This window comes from Bos grunniens, chromosome 17 (genome assembly GCF_055505025.1).
Source record: "Bos grunniens cultivar Pamir isolate PY7600 chromosome 17, Bosgru_T2T1.0, whole genome shotgun sequence".
In the NCBI taxonomy this organism is placed as follows: Eukaryota; Metazoa; Chordata; class Mammalia; order Artiodactyla; family Bovidae; genus Bos; species Bos grunniens.
In genome coordinates this window covers 35,065,484-35,082,996 of record NC_141181.1, presented here as the reverse complement: position 1 = coordinate 35,082,996, position 17,513 = coordinate 35,065,484, and the positions used below count along the sequence as shown (strand labels likewise).

At 40.8% G+C, this 17,513-nt stretch overlaps 1 protein-coding gene across 7 annotated transcripts in view; it reads right to left on the bottom strand.

Moving 5' to 3' along the window:
• The window catches only part of NUDT6 (nudix hydrolase 6), a 59,997-nt gene that overhangs the window by 40,826 nt on the left and 1,658 nt on the right, over positions 1–17,513 (bottom strand). For all 7 annotated transcript variants that reach the window (XR_015144366.1, XM_086346873.1, XM_086346875.1 and 4 more), the window contains 2 exons: positions 13,815–14,018; positions 5,340–5,395 (listed from right to left, as the gene is read on the bottom strand). Coding sequence is in view for 6 of the 7 variants with exons in the window: in XM_086346873.1 (XP_086202999.1) it covers positions 5,340–5,395; positions 13,815–14,018 (260 nt within the window). In the remaining variant the exon portion in view is untranslated. The remainder of the gene's footprint in view (positions 1–5,339; positions 5,396–13,814; positions 14,019–17,513) is intronic.

Below are 17,513 nucleotides of genomic sequence, written 5' to 3'. Positions count from 1 at the left end.
TGCCCCTACCACCATCACTGACTCAATGGACGTGGGTCTGGGTGAACTCCGGGAGTTGGTGATGGACAGGGAGGCCTGTCGTGCTGCAATTCATGGGGTCGTGAAGAGTCGGACACGACTGAGACTGAACTGAACTGAGCCAAGTACGACTTAAATTCCCTATGAATAAGCAGTCGAGGTAATGAATAGATGTAAGGTCAGTTCCTTGAAGACCTAGAAGATCTCCTAGAACTAACACCAAAAAAATATGTTCTTTTCATCACTGGGGATTGGAATGCAAAAACAGGAAGTCAAGATACCAGGAATAACAGGCAAGTTTGGTCTTGGAGCACAAAATGAAGCAGGGCAAAGGCTAACTGAATTCTGCCAAGAGAATGCACTGGTCATAGCAAACATCCTTTGGAAACAATACAAGAGATGACTTTACAAATGGACATTACCAAAGGGTCAATACCGAAATCAAATTGATTACATTCTTTGTAGCCAAAGATGGAGAAGTTCTTTAGAGTCAGCAAAATCAAGACCTGGAGCTGACTGTGGCTCAGATCAGCTTCTCAAAGCAAAATTCAGGCTTAAACTATAAAGTGGGGAAAAGCACCAGGCTAGCCAGGTATGAGAAACGCTGGACTGGAAGAAACACAAGCTGGAATCAAGATTGCCAGGAGAAATATCAATAACCTCAGATACGCAGATGACACCACCCTTATGGCAGAAAGTGAAGAGGAACTAAAAAGCCTCTCGATGAAAGTGAAAGTGGAGAGTGAAAAAGTTGGCTTAAAGCATTCAGAAAACGAAGATCATGGCATCCGGTCCCATCACTTCATGGGAAATAGATGGGGAAACAGTGGAAACAGTGTCAGACTTTATTTTTTTGGGCTCCAAAATCACTGCAGATGGTGACTGCAGCCATGAAATTAAAAGACGCTTACTCCTTGGAAGGACAGTTATGACCAACCTAGACAGCATATTCAAAAGCAGAGATATTACTTTGCCAACAAAGGTCTGTCTAGTCAAGGCTATGGTTTTTCCTGTGGTCATGTATGGATGTGAGAGTTGGACTGTGAAGAAGGCTGAGCGCTGAAGAATTGATGCTTTTGAACTGTGGTGCTGGAGAAGACTCTTGAGAGTCCCTTGGACTGCAAGGAGATCCAACCAGTCCATTCTGAAGGAGATCAGCCCTGGGATTTCTTTGGAGGGAATGATGCTGAAGCTGAAACTCCAGTACTTTGGCCACCTCATGCGAAGAGTTGATTCATTGGAAAAGACTCTGATGCTGAGAGGGATTGGGGGCAGGAGGAGAAGGGGACGACAGAGGATGAGATGGCTGGATGGCATCACTGACTCGATGGACGTGGGTCTGGGTGAACTCCGGGAGTTGGTGATGGACAGGGAGGCCTGGCGTGCCGCGATTCATGGGGTTGTGAAGAGTCGGACACGACTGAGACTGAACTGAACTGAGCCAGGTACGACTTGAATTCCCTATGAATATGCAATCGAGGTAATGAATAGATTTAAGGGATTAGATCCAGTAAACAGCATGCCTGAAGAACTATGGACAGAGGTCTGTAATACAGTTCAGAAGGCAGTGAACAAACCCACCCCAACAAGAAGGCAAAGTGGTTATCTGAAGAGGAAAAGCGAAAAGCAAGGGAGAAAGGGAAAGGTACATACAGCTCAACGCAGAGTTCTAGAGAATAGCAAGGAGAGACAAGAAGGCCTTCTTCAATGAATGATGCAAAGAAATACAGGAAAACAACAGAAGGGGAAAGACTAGAGCTTCAGGAAAACTGGAAATATCAAGGGAACAATTCATCCAAAGATGGGCACAAATAAAGGACAGAAACAAGAGCGACCTAGTAGAAGCCAAAGAGATTAAATGAAGCCAGAAGCATACATAAAGAACTGTACAAAAATTAACCAGATAATCATTATGGTATGGTTAATCACCCAGAGCCAGACATTCTGGAGTGTGAAGTCAAGTGGGCCTTAAAAAGCACTGCTGTCAATAAAGTTAGTAATGGATGTGATGGAATTCCAGTAGAGCTATTTAAAACCCCCAAAGATATGCTATCAAAGTGCTGCACTCAACATGTCCACAAATCTGAAAGACCTAGCAGTGACTATAGGACTGGAAAAGGTCAATCCTCATCCTAATCCCAAGAAGGACAGTACTAAAGAATGTTCAAACCACTGGACAATTGCACTCATTTCCCACGCTACTAAAGTAAGGCAAAGTCAAATTGCCCATTCATGTCTGACTCTTCACAACCTCATGGACTGTATAGCCTGCCAGGCTCTTCTGTCCATAGGATTTTCAAGGCAAGAATACTGGAGTGGGTTGCCATTTAAGATCATGCTTAAAATTTTGCATGGTATGCTTCTGCATTACATGAACCAAGAACTTCCAGATATCCAAGCTGGGTGTAGAAAAGGCAGAGGAACCAGAGATCAAATTGCCAACATTTGCTGGATCACAGAGAAAACAAAGGAATTCCTAGAAAAACATCTACCTGTTCCATTAACTATGCTAAAGCCTTGCACTGTGTGGATCATAAAAAACTGGAAAAATCTTAAAGAGATGGGAATACTAGACCTCTTACCTGTCTCCTGAGAAACACGTATGCAAGTCAAGAAGCATCAGTTAGAACCCTGTATGGAACAACTGGCTAGTTCAGGATTGAGAAAGGAGTATGACAAGGCTGTCTGTTGTCACCCTGTTTATTTAACTTATACACAGAGCACATCATGAAAGATGCCAGGCTGGATGAGTTACAACAGGAGAAACACCAACAACCTCATGTATGCAGATGATACCACTCTAACGGCAGAAAGCAAAGAGGAACTAAAGAACCTCTCGATGAGGGTGAAGGAGGAGAGTGAAAAAGCCAGCTTAAAAGTAAATACTAAAAAAACTAAGATCATGGCATTCGGCCGCATCACTTCATGGCAAATAGAAGGGGAAAACATGGAAGAAGTAACAGACGTCCTCTTCTTGGGCTCTAAAATCACCGTGGATGGGGACCGTGGTCATGAAATCAGAAGACAAATGCCTCTTGGCATGAAAGGCATGACAAGCCTAGATAGTGTGTTGAAAAGCAAAGACATCACTTTGCTGACAAAGGTCCATATAGTTAAGGTTTTGGTCTTTCCAATGATCACGTATGATTGTGAGAGTTGGACCATAGAGAAGGCAGAGTGCAGAAGAATTGATGCCTTTGAACTGTGGTGCTGGAGAAGACTCTTTAGAGTCCCTTGGACAGCAAGAAGATCAAACCAATCTGTCTTAAAGGAAATCAACCCTGAATATTCACTGGAAGGACTGATGCTGAAGCTACAATATTTTGGTCACCTGATGTGAACAGTCGACTCACTGGAAAAGACCCTGGATGCTGGGAAAGATTGAGGGCAGAAGAAGGTGTCAGAGAATGAGATGGCTGGATGGCACCACTGATGCAATGGACATGAACTTGGGCAAACTCTGGGAGATGGTGTGGGACACGGAGGCCTGGCCCGCTGCAGTTCATGGGGTGGCAAAGAGTCGGACAGAACTGGGCAACTGAACAACAGCAAAAACAGAGCCCTTAGACCCCAGGGCTGGGTATCCTCAGGCCAAACAACTAACAGGGAGGGAGCACAACCCCACCCATTAGCAAATAATTGGATTAAAGATTTACTGAGCAAGGCCCTGCCCACCAGAGCAAGACAGAAGAACCAGAGTTCACTGGGGCTAGAACAAAAACCACATTAAAGAAAGTTAATCAGGAGGAAAAAGCAGAAAGTTATGTTCCAGAGGAAGGGACAAGACAAAAACCCCCCAAAAACAACTAAATGAAGTGGAGATAGGCAACCTTCCTGAAAAAGAATTCAAGACTCTCATTTAGATTTGATGGAGAAATCAAGCTTTCCAGACAAGTAAAGAGAATTCAGCACCACCAAACCAGCTTTACAATAAACGTTAAAGGAACTTTCTAGGCAGTAAACAGAAGAGAAGGAAAAGAGCTACAGAAAATAAACCCAAAACAATTAAGAAAATGGTAATAGGATCATACATATCAATAATTACCTTAAAGGTAAATGGATTAAATGTATCAAACAAAAGACATACACTGGCTGGGTAGATGAAAATATGTGCATGTATGCATTTTCCCTTATCACATCACTCTGCTTGACCCCCCCCCCAAACTGTATGTAATTATTTTATTGTTAGACTAATCATGTTCCCATTACGGCTTGCAATTGTAATTATCTTTTATTGTCTGGCTACTGACTGTGAAAACTGATCAAAATATTTTACTGTTGTGATTATGTAACTATTACTCAATACCACTGTATCATGATTGGTCAACAGAAAATATAATAGAATTCTGCATCACCAAGACTACCATTTAATAGAAAAACCTGTAAAAAGATGTGGTACATATATATATATACAGAATAGAATACTACTCATCCACAAAAAAAGAACAAGACAGGGCTTCCCTGGTCTGGGAACCACTGGACAAGTGGTTAAGAATCTGCCTTGCAATGCAAGGGACACTGGTTTGACCCCTGGTACAGAAGGGTCCCCTGTGCTGGGGAGCTGCTGAGCCCGTGCGGAACAATAATGAGCCAGCACTCTGGAGCCTGCAAGCTACAACTACTGAAGCCTGAGCACCTGGACCCTGTGCTCTGTAACAAGAGAAGCCACCTCAATGAGAAGGCTGCACACTACAATGCAAAGTAGCCCCTGCTCAGCACAACTGAAGAAAGCCTGCATGCAGCAATGAAGACCCACCACAGTCAAAAAATTAAATAATCTTTGGGGAAAAAAAGAATGAAATAATGCTACTTGCAGCAACATGAATGGAACTAGAGATTATCACACTATGTGAAGTCAGAAAGATAAATACTACATGATATCATTTATATGTGGATTCTAAAATATGATACAAACTGATCTATGAAACTGAAATCATGGACATACAGAACAAACTGGTGGTTGCCATGGGGGAGGGGGTTGGGGGAGAGATGGAGGTTGGGCAGATGTACGCTTTTATACATAGAATGAATAAACAACTAGGTTCTACTTTACAGCACAAGGAACTATACTCAATATCCTTTGATAAACCTTAATGGAATAGACTATTAAAAAAGAAATGTGTATATATGTATAATTGAATCACTGCTACACAGCAGAAATTCACACATTGTAAATCAACCATATGTCAATAAAAATACTGATTGCAGTAAATAAAAAATATCTTTCTATATTTTTTAAGCATATCAAAGTTTCCACACTTTATTTTTCTCTAGATAGAAGTAAATATTTAGAAAGCAACTATAAAGAAGAAGCAACTTACTTTATTTCGATCTTGGACAACCAGTATTTTTCTAGTATTTTCATCAAATACAGCTCCTGTTGGGGGGAAAAGATAATCGAGAAATATGAATTTCATTCACCTCAGATTACTCCCACACTATTACCTGTGGTCATCTGAAGGCCTAGTTCAAATAACCACCTCATCCTTGAAGAGTTGTAAAATAACTTCAGTAAGAAACCAGTTGCTCAGTTATCTTGGGTCTTTTAATGGCTGAAAGTAACAACGATGGTTCTAGCATATGCTATCTTACAGAATAATCATTTGCATCTCCTTCTCTAGATCATCTATTCCTGATGATAGTTAAAATATTCTTTCTATTCTTTTAAGCATTTAGTGTCCAATTTTAAGTGCTTAAAAATATCCATTGAATCAATGGATTGACTTTTCCATTTTGATACTTATTCCTTGAATCACTATGTATAAACATGATCCAAATCTCAAATATCTCAACTTTCAGTTCAAGACTTCTTCCTTAAAGCCACTTAAATTCCCTTATCACATTATGTACACAACTTTATAACTTACCAATATATTGCTACAGAATACTTTTTAATCAGCAGTTTATATTTTTTAAAGTTCTAGACCATTTCTTTGATTTATTCATTCAACATATACACTGCCCAGCACACTAGGCATTTTGCTAGATATCAGGTACTCAAAATTAAGTTTTTTTCTATCCTTGGGTAATGCTAGGTCAAAAACAAAATGACACTTTAATGATCTAGGGCTTCCCTGATAGCTCAGTTGGTAAAGAATCCACCTGCAATGCAGGAGACCCAGCTTCGATTCCGGGGTCGAAAGATCCGCTGGAATAGGGATAGACTACACCCTCCAGTATTCTTGGGCTTCCCTGTGGCTCAGCTGGTAAAGAATCTGCCTGCAATGTGGGAGACCTGGGTTTGATCCCTAGGTTGGGAAGATCTCCTGGAGAAGGGAAAGGCTACCCACTCCAGTATTCTGGCCTAGAGAATTCCATGGACTGTAGTCCACAGGGTCAGAGTCAGACACTACTGAGCAACTTTTACTTAAAGATTTGCATTAAGTTTCTTTAAATGCTATAATTTAAACATTATTTGTATTTACATAATGTGGGAAGATATTGTTAAAAATATACTTTCTATTCATTCATTCAATATTAATTGAGCTCCTATATATAACACATGTAGGTTCTATATTTATAGTATATGAATTGAGATCTTTTTTTTGTGTCAGGCACGTTTCCAGTTGGTAAGGATACAGTCTCAAAGAATCAGACACAACCTAGCAACTGAACCACAAGGATACAGTGGTGAACAAAATGCCCTATCATTATGAGGCTCTTGTTTTGAGGCTGGTACGAAGTTACAAATGAAAAATAAATTATGTAGAACCTGTGTGCAAGCTAAGTTGATTCAGTAGTGTCTGACTCTTTGCGACCCTATGCACTATAGGCACCAGGCTCCTCTGCCCATGGGATTCTCCAGGCAAAAATACTGAAGTGGGTTGCCATTTCGTACTCTAGGGGATCTTTCCCACCCAGGGACAGAACCTCTGTTTCTTACTTCTCCTGCATTGGCAGGTGGATTATTTACCACTAGCGCCACCTGACGGTGCTTAGTCGCTTGGTTGTGTGCTACTCTGCAATCCCACGGACTGTAGCCCACCAGGCTCTTCTGTCCATGCAATTAATCCAGGGAAGAATACTGGAGTCAGTTGCCATTTCCTACTCCAGAGGATCTTCCTGATCGAGGGATTGAACCCACATCTCCTGTTTCTCCTGCCTGGCAGGCGAATTCTTTACCACTGCACCACCTGGGGAGCCCATATAGAACATGCTGCTGCTGCTGTTAAGTTGCTTCAGTTGTGTTCGATTCTGTGCGACCCCAGAGACGGCAGCCCACCAGGCTCCCCCGTCCCTGGGATTCTCCAGCAAGAACACTGGAGTGGGTTGCCATTTCCTTCTCCAATGCATGAAAGTGAAAAGTGAAAGTGAAGTCGCTCAGTCGTGTCTGACTCTTCAAGACCCCATGGACTGCAGCCTACCAGGCTCCTCCGTCCATGGGATTTGTCAGGCAAGAGTACTGGAGTGGGGTGCCATTGCCTTCTCCGATATAGAACATAAGGCGGTAATAAATATTACAGATGCAATACAGTAGGGAATAGATACATGTAACAAACGGAAGAACAATTTGCTCTGAAATTTAAACATCCCATTTTAGCACTTCAAAGTCAAGAAAGAAAACCACAAAGTGAGATAATTAACATTAATGTTGGCTTCTAGTAGAAAATATAAACTATAATTGGTTGAGTGAGCCTTAGGAAGCATTACTACAAACAAAGCTAGTATAAGTGATGGAATTCCAGATGAGCTATTTAAGATCCTAAGAGATGATGCTATTAAAGTGCTGCACTCAACATGCCAGCATATTTGGAAAACAGCAATGGCCACAGGACTGGAAAAGGTCAGTTTCACTCCAATCCCAAAGAAAAGCAATGCCAAAGAATGTTCAAACCAACATATAATGTCACTCATTTCACATGCTAGCAAGGTAGTGCTCAAAATCCTTCAGGCTAAGCTTCAACAGTATGTGAACTGAAAACTTCTGTATGTACAAGCTGGATTTAGAAAAGGTAGCAGAACCAGCGATCAAATTGCCAAAATCCACTGGATCATAGAAAAAGGGAATTACAAAAAAACATCTGCTTCACTAACTACACTAAAGCCTTTGACTGTGTGGATCACAACAAACTGTCGAAAATTCTTAAAGAGAAGGGAATACCAAGCCACCATACCTGCCTCCTGAGAAATCTGTATGCAGGTCAAGAAACAACAGTTAGAACTGGACATGGAACAATGGACTGGTTCAAAATGGGGAAAGGAGCATGTCAAGGCTATATATTGTCACCCTGCTTATTTAACTTATATACAGTGTGCTAAGTGCTAAGTCGCTTCAGTTGTGTCCGACTCTGTGTGACCCCATAGACGGCAACGCATCAGGTTCCCCTGTCTCTGGGATTCTCCAGGCAAGAACACCGGAGTGGGCTGCCATTTCCTTCTCCAATGCATGAAAGTGAAAAGTGAAAGTGAAGTCACTCAGTCATATCTGACTCTTAGCAACCCCATGGTACATCATGTGAAATGCCAGGCTGGATGAAGCACTCAGTCCAATTCCAGGCTCAATCAAGCTTAAGATTAAGCTTGATTTATCTTAATCTTGATAATCTTAATAATCTTAATCTTGATAATCTAAGATTAAGGGTAAAATATCAACAACCTCAGATATGCTGATGATACCAGTTTAATGGCAGACAGTGAAGAGATAAAGAGCCTCTTGAGGAGCTTGCAAAAAGAGTGTGAAAAAGCTGGTTTAAAACTCAACATTCAAAAAACTACAATCATGGCATCCCATCCCATAACTTCATGGCAAACAGCTGGGGAGAAAGTAGAAACAATGGCAGATTTTATTTTCTTGGGCTTCAAAATCACTGTTGATGGCAACTACAGCCATGAAATTAAAAGATGCTTGCTCCTTGGAAGAAAGCTATGACACAGAGTGTATTAAAAAGCAGAGAGATCACTTTGCTGACAAAAGTCTGTATAGTCAAAGCTACGGTTTTTCCAGTAGTCATGTACAGGTGTCAGCGTAGAACCACAAAGAAGGCTCAACACCAAAGAATTGATGCTTTTGAACTGTAGTGCTGGAAAAGACCCTCACAGTCCCTTGGACAGCAAGATCAAACCAGTCAATCCTAAAGGAAATCAACCCTGAATTCATTGGACAGACTGATCCTGAAGCTCCAGTATTCTGGCCAGCTGATACAAACAGCCAACTCATGGGAAAAGACCCTGGATGCTGGGAAAGATTGAGGGCAGGAGGACAAGGGGGTGACAGAGGATGAGATGGCTGGATGACATCACTGACTCAATGGACGTGAGTTTGAGCAAACTCCGGGAGACAGTGAAGGACAGGGAAGCCTGGAGTGCTCTAGTCCATGGGGTCACAAAGAGTTGGAAATATCTTAGCAACTTAACAACAAAAACAAATAATTTAACTGGACTTTATGTGAGTTTAAGGCCAAAGAAATAACCAAGAAAATCTACTCTTAATTTTTAATAATTTGTCATTACACAAATTGAACTTTTCCTTCCTTCACTATAAATGAGCCAAAAATAGCACCGGTAAACACAATGTGAGCGACCCCTGCTGGTCACAACACAGAAGCTAAATAAACCCAAAGAAACAGGGAAAACAGGGAAAAAGTGGAAACAATGACAGACTTTATTTTTGGGGGCTCCAAAATCACTGCAGATAATGACTGCAGCCATGAAATTAAAAGACACTTGCTCCTTGGAAGAAAAGTAATGACCAACCCAGACAGCATATTAAAAAGCAGAGACATTACTTTGCCAACAAAGGTCCATCTAGTCAAAGCTATGGTTTGTCCAGTAGTCATGTACAGATGTTAAGAGTTGGACTATAAAGAAACCTGAGCACCAAAGAATTGATGTTTTTGAACTATGGTGTTGGAGAAGACTCTTGAGAGTCCCTTTGACTGCAAGGAGATCCAACCAGTCCATCCTAAAGGAAATCAGTCCTGAATATTCATTCGAAGGACTGATGTTGAAGCTGAAACTCCAATACTTTGGTCACCTGATTCGAAGAGCTGCCTCATTTGAAAAGACCCTGATGCTGGGAAAGATTGAAGGTGGGAGGAAAAGGGGACGACAGAGGATGAGATGGTTGGATGGCATCACTAACTCAATGGACGTGAGTTCAAATAAACTCCAGGAGTTGGGGATAGATAGGGAGGCCTGGAATGCTGCAGTTCATGGGGTTGTAAAGAGTCAGATATAACTGAGTGACTGAACTGAAACCCAAAGAGATTAGGGATTCAATTATTGTATTAAGATGACTAGTCAGGTACTGTACTATTTTTCCAGAGAAGGCAACGGCACCCCACTCCAGTACTCCTGCCTGGAAAATCCCATGGATGGAGGAGCCTGGTAGGCTGCAGTCCATGGGGTCGCTAAGAGTCGGACATGACTGAGCGACTTCACTTTCACTTTTCACTTTCATGCAATGGGGAAGGAAATGGCAACCCACTCCAGTGTTCTTGCCTGGAGAATCCCGGGGATGGGGGAGCCTGGTGGGCTGCCGTCTATGGGGTCACACAGAGTCAGACACGACTGAAGTGACTTAGCAGCAGTACTATTTTTCATAATAATCCTGTGAGTGGTATAATTTTGAGTGCCCAACTTCACAAAGCCTTGAAGCTGATGTCCTTTCTGGGTCACAAGCAGGTACTCTCACTGTCCAGTACCTTCACCACACAATTGCCTTTTCAGAGGGCTGACATTACCATTTGAAGATCTATCCAACCATTCATTCAAGAAATATTTACTGAGCACCTAGATTATACCAGACAATGTATTTTTGCATGCATGCTCAGTTGTATCCGCTTCTCTCCAACTCCATGGATTGTAGCCTGCCAGGCTTCTCTGTACATGGAATTCCCAGGCAAGAATACTGGATTGGGTTGCCATTCCCTTCTCCAGGGTATCTTCCCGGCCCAGAAATCAAACTCATGTCTTCTGTGTCTCCTGCATTGGCAGGCAAAATTCTTTACCATTGTGCCACCCGAGAAGCTTGACACTGTGTTTAGTCTGAGGATTAAGAGGTAAACAAGACAGATAAAATATTTGCCTTCCCAGACTTCACATTATTGTGGGGACAATTAAGGACATGGTAATTTCAAATTGTGATAAGTTCTACAAACAAAAACAGAGCTGGGAACTTCCCTGGTGGTCCAGTGGCTAAGACTCCATGCTCCCAATACAGAGGACCTGGGTTTGATCCCTGGTCGGGGAACTAGATCCCACCTGCCACAACTAAGACTTCACATGCTGCAACTAAGACCTGGCATGGCCAAATAAACAAATTAAAATAAATATTAAAAAACAAAAACAGAGCTGGATAAAGGATGATGGGATTGGTAGGTGGGAGGACTATTTTATGCAGGAAGGTCAGGAACTTTTCTGAGGAGATATTTCAGCTCTAAAGAGCTCAATAAACAAAGCTCTCTGGAAGAGCACTGCAGGAAGAGAAGCCAGTAGGTTTAACAGCTCTGAGGCAGAAAGAAGCTGTTTGAAGACAGGAGGAAAGCCACAGCTTTCCAATGTAGAGGAGGAAAGATTTTTTTTTCCCTTTACTCACTTCAGCTGTGTCTGAGACCTGAGCTGAACTGACATGACAGATTAATGGATAAGAAATATGTACATTTTATTTGGTGTTAATATTACCACGTGGCCTAGGTGGAGGTCTCCACAGAAATGAAAATCTCCTCAAAGTGTTTAGACCCAGGGGCTTATGTATATACCATTCTAGGAAAGAGGGATAAATTGTGCATAAATGACCAAAGAACGAGGGCTTTGTTCTAGGGGAGATAAACGGTGAAAAAAGCGCCGAGGAACTAACTATATGGGGAAACTAGCAAAACATAATGGTTGTTTTCATAAGGTTTGTACTGACAGTGAAGAATCTGTCTGCACTGCAGAAGACATCGATTCGATCCCTGGGTTGGAAAGATCCCCTAGAGAAGGAAATGGCAACCTACCCCAGTATTCTGGCCTGGGGGATTCCATGGACAGAGGAGCCTGGAGTGCTATAGTTCAAGGGGTCGCAAAGAGTCAGACACGACTTGAGTGATTAACACTTTTTTTACTTGTTATTTCATAAGGTTTGTACAGATTTATCTCAATGTCAACTCCCCATCTCTGGTGATAATATTCTCCTCTTTATGGTAGAAAAATTTATGCCCTGCTTTTAGGTAGAAAGGGTCAGGCAGAGAGCCCTTCCTGCTCTCTCTCAATTGTCTTCACTTTGGCATATTTGAGGGTGGTATGTTCTGAATTCCTTAACCAGCTACATCTTGTAGCTTTTAACAAAAAATGTCAACTATTTTCTCTTCATCTAAAAAACTGTATCTTTTTAGAAAAATGTCTTACAGTATCTTCCGACCTCTATGGCCACTTCAAATCCTGGTTATTCTTCAAAACTCTGGTCAAGTTCCAGATTTCTCATCCCCTAAACTCCTATGGCATATCTTAACCATAATATATAGTACTTAGTTATAAACAAGTTCTTCATAGGTGACTCTTTATGCATGTATTACCAATTCTCTAGTACTAACTGGAAACTCTAATTTGAAAGTCTGTATCAACGAACTGATAATTATCTGTATGTCTTTTTAAAGAAGTGTGAGACTGTCATCAAATTTTCAAGTGGTCTTTTGAAGCAGAGAAGAATGGAAAGCTGAATTGCCTCTATTTGCTACAGGATAGTGAGACTGTGGACAGAGAAAACACTAGAAATCCTTGAGCAACTCCTTAGAATACTTTGAAGATGAGAACTACCTTTTAAAACTCTTATTAATTATATGAAGGCAAATGATGCTCTTATTAATAAATTACTAACAATACATATTGCTGCCTTGTAATAAATCACAAGCATTTTTTCCTATTTTCATTTTTCCGAAAACCTGAGAGCTTTCTTAACCCTCGTTCTCAAAGGGTCATCCTAGAGAACCAGCATCAATACCAGCAGCTGCAGCAGCAGAGAATTTATTAGAATTGCAATTTTCGGGCCGCATCTCAGACCAAATGAATTAAAAACTCCTGAGGCTGGGGCCCAGCAATCTGCTTTAACAACCCCCTCCAGGTGATTTTGATGCACTCTATACTCTTGCCTGGAAAATTCCATGGACAGAAGAGCCTGGCGGTCTACAGTTCATGGAGTCAAAGAGAGTGAGATACAAGTGAGTAAGCATGTGCGCACACAATTTGAGAACTCCCGTCTTAGCTCAAAGCACTCAAGCTAATCACTGACTTAAAAGTCATGTTCCAATCACTGAAAAACTGGTTTGCTTCACCTTAAATTCAACTTTACAGTTTTATTATCACACAATTCATACTAACACGGTGTACCATAATGAAATGATATATTCCTGGATCCCATTAAGTGTTCCTATTTCAGTAGTGAAGTTCAAATGTCTGTGTAAAACATGTTCAAACATATCCTTTGGAAAACTAACCTTGCTTGTTCTCTGTGCTGCCCTCTGCTGATTCATAAGGCAAACTTCATCTCTTTAAAGCATTAGCTCCAGTTGGAAGATAATCATTTAATCAAATTATTCATTCCACATGAATAAAGTGCGGCTCAGATGGTAAAGAGCCTGCCTGCAATGTGGAAGACCTGGGTTCAATCCCTGGGTCGGGAAGATCCCCTGGAGAAGGGAATGGCAACCCACTCCAGTACTCTTGCCTGGAAAATCCCATGGACGGAGGAGCCTGGCGGGCTACAGGCCATGGGGTCGCAAAGAGTTGGACACGACTGAGCGACTTCACTTTCAGCTGTAAGAAGAAATCAGGTAATCCTCTAAACAATTGATTCTGATTATCTTCAGTTTGAAACTGACCTGCAACTCCCACTTGATGTGTAGCATATCCTGGTAATCTGCTGGGCCCATCTCCCAGCCACAGAGACAGCATAGATGAATCTGATTCCGCGTGATGAAAGCAGAAGCCCAGGGAAGCGGCAGGGGCAATAAATCGACTTTGGAGGATGGGAATGTGCAGCCACACCGCTACTCTACCTTCTGATCTCCATTTCTGTACTGCAGCTGAAATGCAAAAAACAGACATCTATAAATATTTTCCAGAGAGAAAACTGGAATAAATTAAAACTCAACTCTGGGTGGCACTTCCTCCAATAAGTCATATTCAAGTTCCACTTGGGGGATGGTGGTGGAGGGGGTAAGGGGGGATCCCAAAATGTCCTGTTAACATACATCAGCAGCATAATTTCCCCATTTCTTGAAGTCAATATAGTGATGATCTTTATATATCATCTGACAATACCTGACATACAATTTGTGCTCAATAACTGCAGAATGCACAAACCGATTTAAATAAATTACTGTTTCAATGCTGTTCTTTTTAACAATGAGTTTCAGTCTTTATAAATGACAACCACGGGCTTTTATTTACTGTTTCAAATATATGTGGGGTTTTTTTTTTTTGGTTTATACATTTTGAGGTGGTTAAAAATTAGCTTTGCTTTTAAATAATGTATGGTAGTTCTAGAAAATTTTGAAAATAAAATGAAGAAATCAAAACTTCACATTAGCACACAGAGACATTTAAAATTTTGACCCTTTTTCCATAAATATAATTTTGGAACTGACACACCACATATAATTTACAACATGCTTTTTTTTTTTAATATAGACATTTTGTTACCATTAAAATTCTTTAATGAACATATATTTTTAATGACTGCATAATTTTCCTCATACATTTAGGTGTACCACAAATTACTTAACTAACCTAATTTTGGACATGTAGATTGTTTGTTTAGTTCAGTTCAGTCGCTCAGTCAGTGTCTGACTCTTGGCGACTCCATGAATCGGAGCACGCCAGGCCTCCCTGTCCATCACCAACTCCCGGAGTCCACCCAAACCCATGTCCATTGTGTTGGTGACGCCATCCAACCATCTCATCCTCTGTTGTCCCCTTCTCCTCCTGCCCTCAATCTTTCCCAGCATCAGGGTCTTTTCAAATGAGTCAGCTCTCTGCATCAGGTTGTCAAAGTATTGTTATAATCTTACTTTATTATTAATTATACCATGACAAACTTTAAAATACATTTTTGGTCTTTGACTTTAAATTCTCTTACTTTGTGACTTAAGATTGAGTTGGGGGAAAAAGATGCTAACATTTATCTGGCCCTTACTAAAATCCAGACATTTTAGATACAGTATTTTATTAAGTTCTCACAACATGAAAGGCAAGTACAGTGACCGCTAAATTTACAGGTGAAGAATACTTAACAGTTTCAGAAAAACTTCCCAGATCACTTTCTGTATCCACCATCTCAATCTTTACAATAATCCTATAAAATATGTGGAGACAGGGGAAAAGACTGGATCATTTAATGGTTAGATTCCATTCCTTCCTCTTCTACAGCCTCCGAGGTAAGCATCTCCCTGTTAAGGACCATTGTTTCTCTACTCTTTCAAAGTCAGTGTGACTAACACAGTGACAAACAACTTGGGGCCTTAATAGACTTCTTGATTTGGGGCTATGGGGTCCTGTCACATCCTTCTCACATCGAACTTTCTCTGGTATCTTCTTAAAAACTGACATAGTTACATAAAGTGAAATGCATAAATCCTAAGCGAACATTTGAGTTTTGACCTATGCATTCACTTGTGTAGTTCACATTCCAGTCAGGATTACAGATTTCTATCACCACAGGAAGTTCCCAAGTCCTCCTTTCCAATCACTCTAATCAAGGGAAAAAGCTGAAGCTCTGAAAGTTTAGGGGAAAAAAGTTCAGAAAAAAAGTTCTGAAAAAGCTGAAGCCACTTGTTTACTATTTTTTATCTTCACACTCTGACTTGGAGAATCTGTCCACTCCCACTGCTTCAGCTAACAACTATACAAGGATGCTTGCCCGGTCCTGATCTCACTGAACACTGAATTTTGCTGCTCTCCAGCTGCTCTCATTTTCTGAAGGCTGCTGCTTCAAACTTCTTCATACCTGTATTCAAAACTGACTCCTACAGCCATCCTCAAGTAGTTTTTATTTACCGGTATACTTCTGGCTCCAATGCTCAAAGTCTAAGAATCATTTTTAAAATCTTTTTTTTTCTCTTTTTTCGCTAATAAACTTTAATGATTTTTCCTCCTGTCCCTCATTCCTTAGCTCAAATATATTCTTCAAAGTGAGCTCACATACTACCTCTTTGACAATAAGCTTTCCCTAAATGGTTTCCAAATGTGAACTTAACTCCTCTAATAGATTTATTAGAACTTACTACACAATGCCTAATGACATCTTTTGTCATTTATTTTTCTAGTCCTAATATTCTATGGACAGAGGAGCCTGGCGGGCTACAGTCCATGGGGTTGCAAAGAGTTGGACACGACTGAGCACGCACACACAATATTTTGTGCATCTGCAGTCCTCCAGGTTAACATGATATTATGCTTGGGCTCAATTCACATTTATTAAATGACTGACTTGTGTAAAGTTACACAGCTAGTTGAGTAGCATAGCAAGGATCAGAATCAGCGTTATTTCCCCACTTACGCAGATATTCGTGAAGCTTAATAACACAATACGTCTTCACCTAAATTTAGTTGTCTATAACAGGAACAGTAAAAGAACAGACCTCACGTGCAAAGGTGCAAAACAACTATTGCTAATACATTTATATACAATCAGTTCTATTTGCTTGAAAAGAAAGAACAGATTTAGACATCCTATCAGGCTTTCTTCTCAGATTATTTATTTCAGTTTCTTTTTACAGGCAACATCATTCAGTTTTGTTTGACTCAATAACAAAAAAACCAGCAATGGTTCTTACAGTGCAGCAAGAACAAATTCTAGAGCCAGGAGAAGTTAATCTGTCTGTTAGTACCATCATCTTCGAAATGCGGATAATAGTAGTAAATATCAGGTTATAAGGACTAAATGAGTTAATAATTTTGAAGTCCTTAAAAACAGTATCCAGCACCTAGTGAGTATACTAGGATTTTATTTTAAAAGTATGTAAGACTTCAGAGTTTATAAATTAGTCTCATGTAATTTATCTTTGATGACCATACCTATCCAGTAAAGTAATTAGAGCTGGCATTATTCACATAAGCAACCTAAGGGGCAGATATTTTCAGTGGTGATTATCCTAACGCCTGGTTAAGCATGTGGCAGAATGTGGGACTTGAAACCTGGTCAAAGAGAAAGAAAGCCACTCAGTCGTGTCCGACTCTTTGCAACCCCATGGACTATACAGTCCATGGAATTCTCCAGGCCAGAATACTGGAGTGGGTAGCCATTCCCTTCTCCAGGGGATCTTCCTAACCCAGGTCTCCCAAGTTGTAGGTGGGTTCTTTACTAGCTGAGCCACCAGGGAAGACCGAAACCTGGATGTGACACCAAATCCAACCCACTTTCTGCTTTGCCTTCCTGATTGAGGTAGAGCTTTAATCACTAACAAGTAACAAGTGTGTACAATAAACACCTGTGTCTACCCACACATATTACACAGATTTGATTCTCCTACCGTTAACCCTGTTGGCAGTTAACAATTGTTCCCGAATAGGAGAGAAAA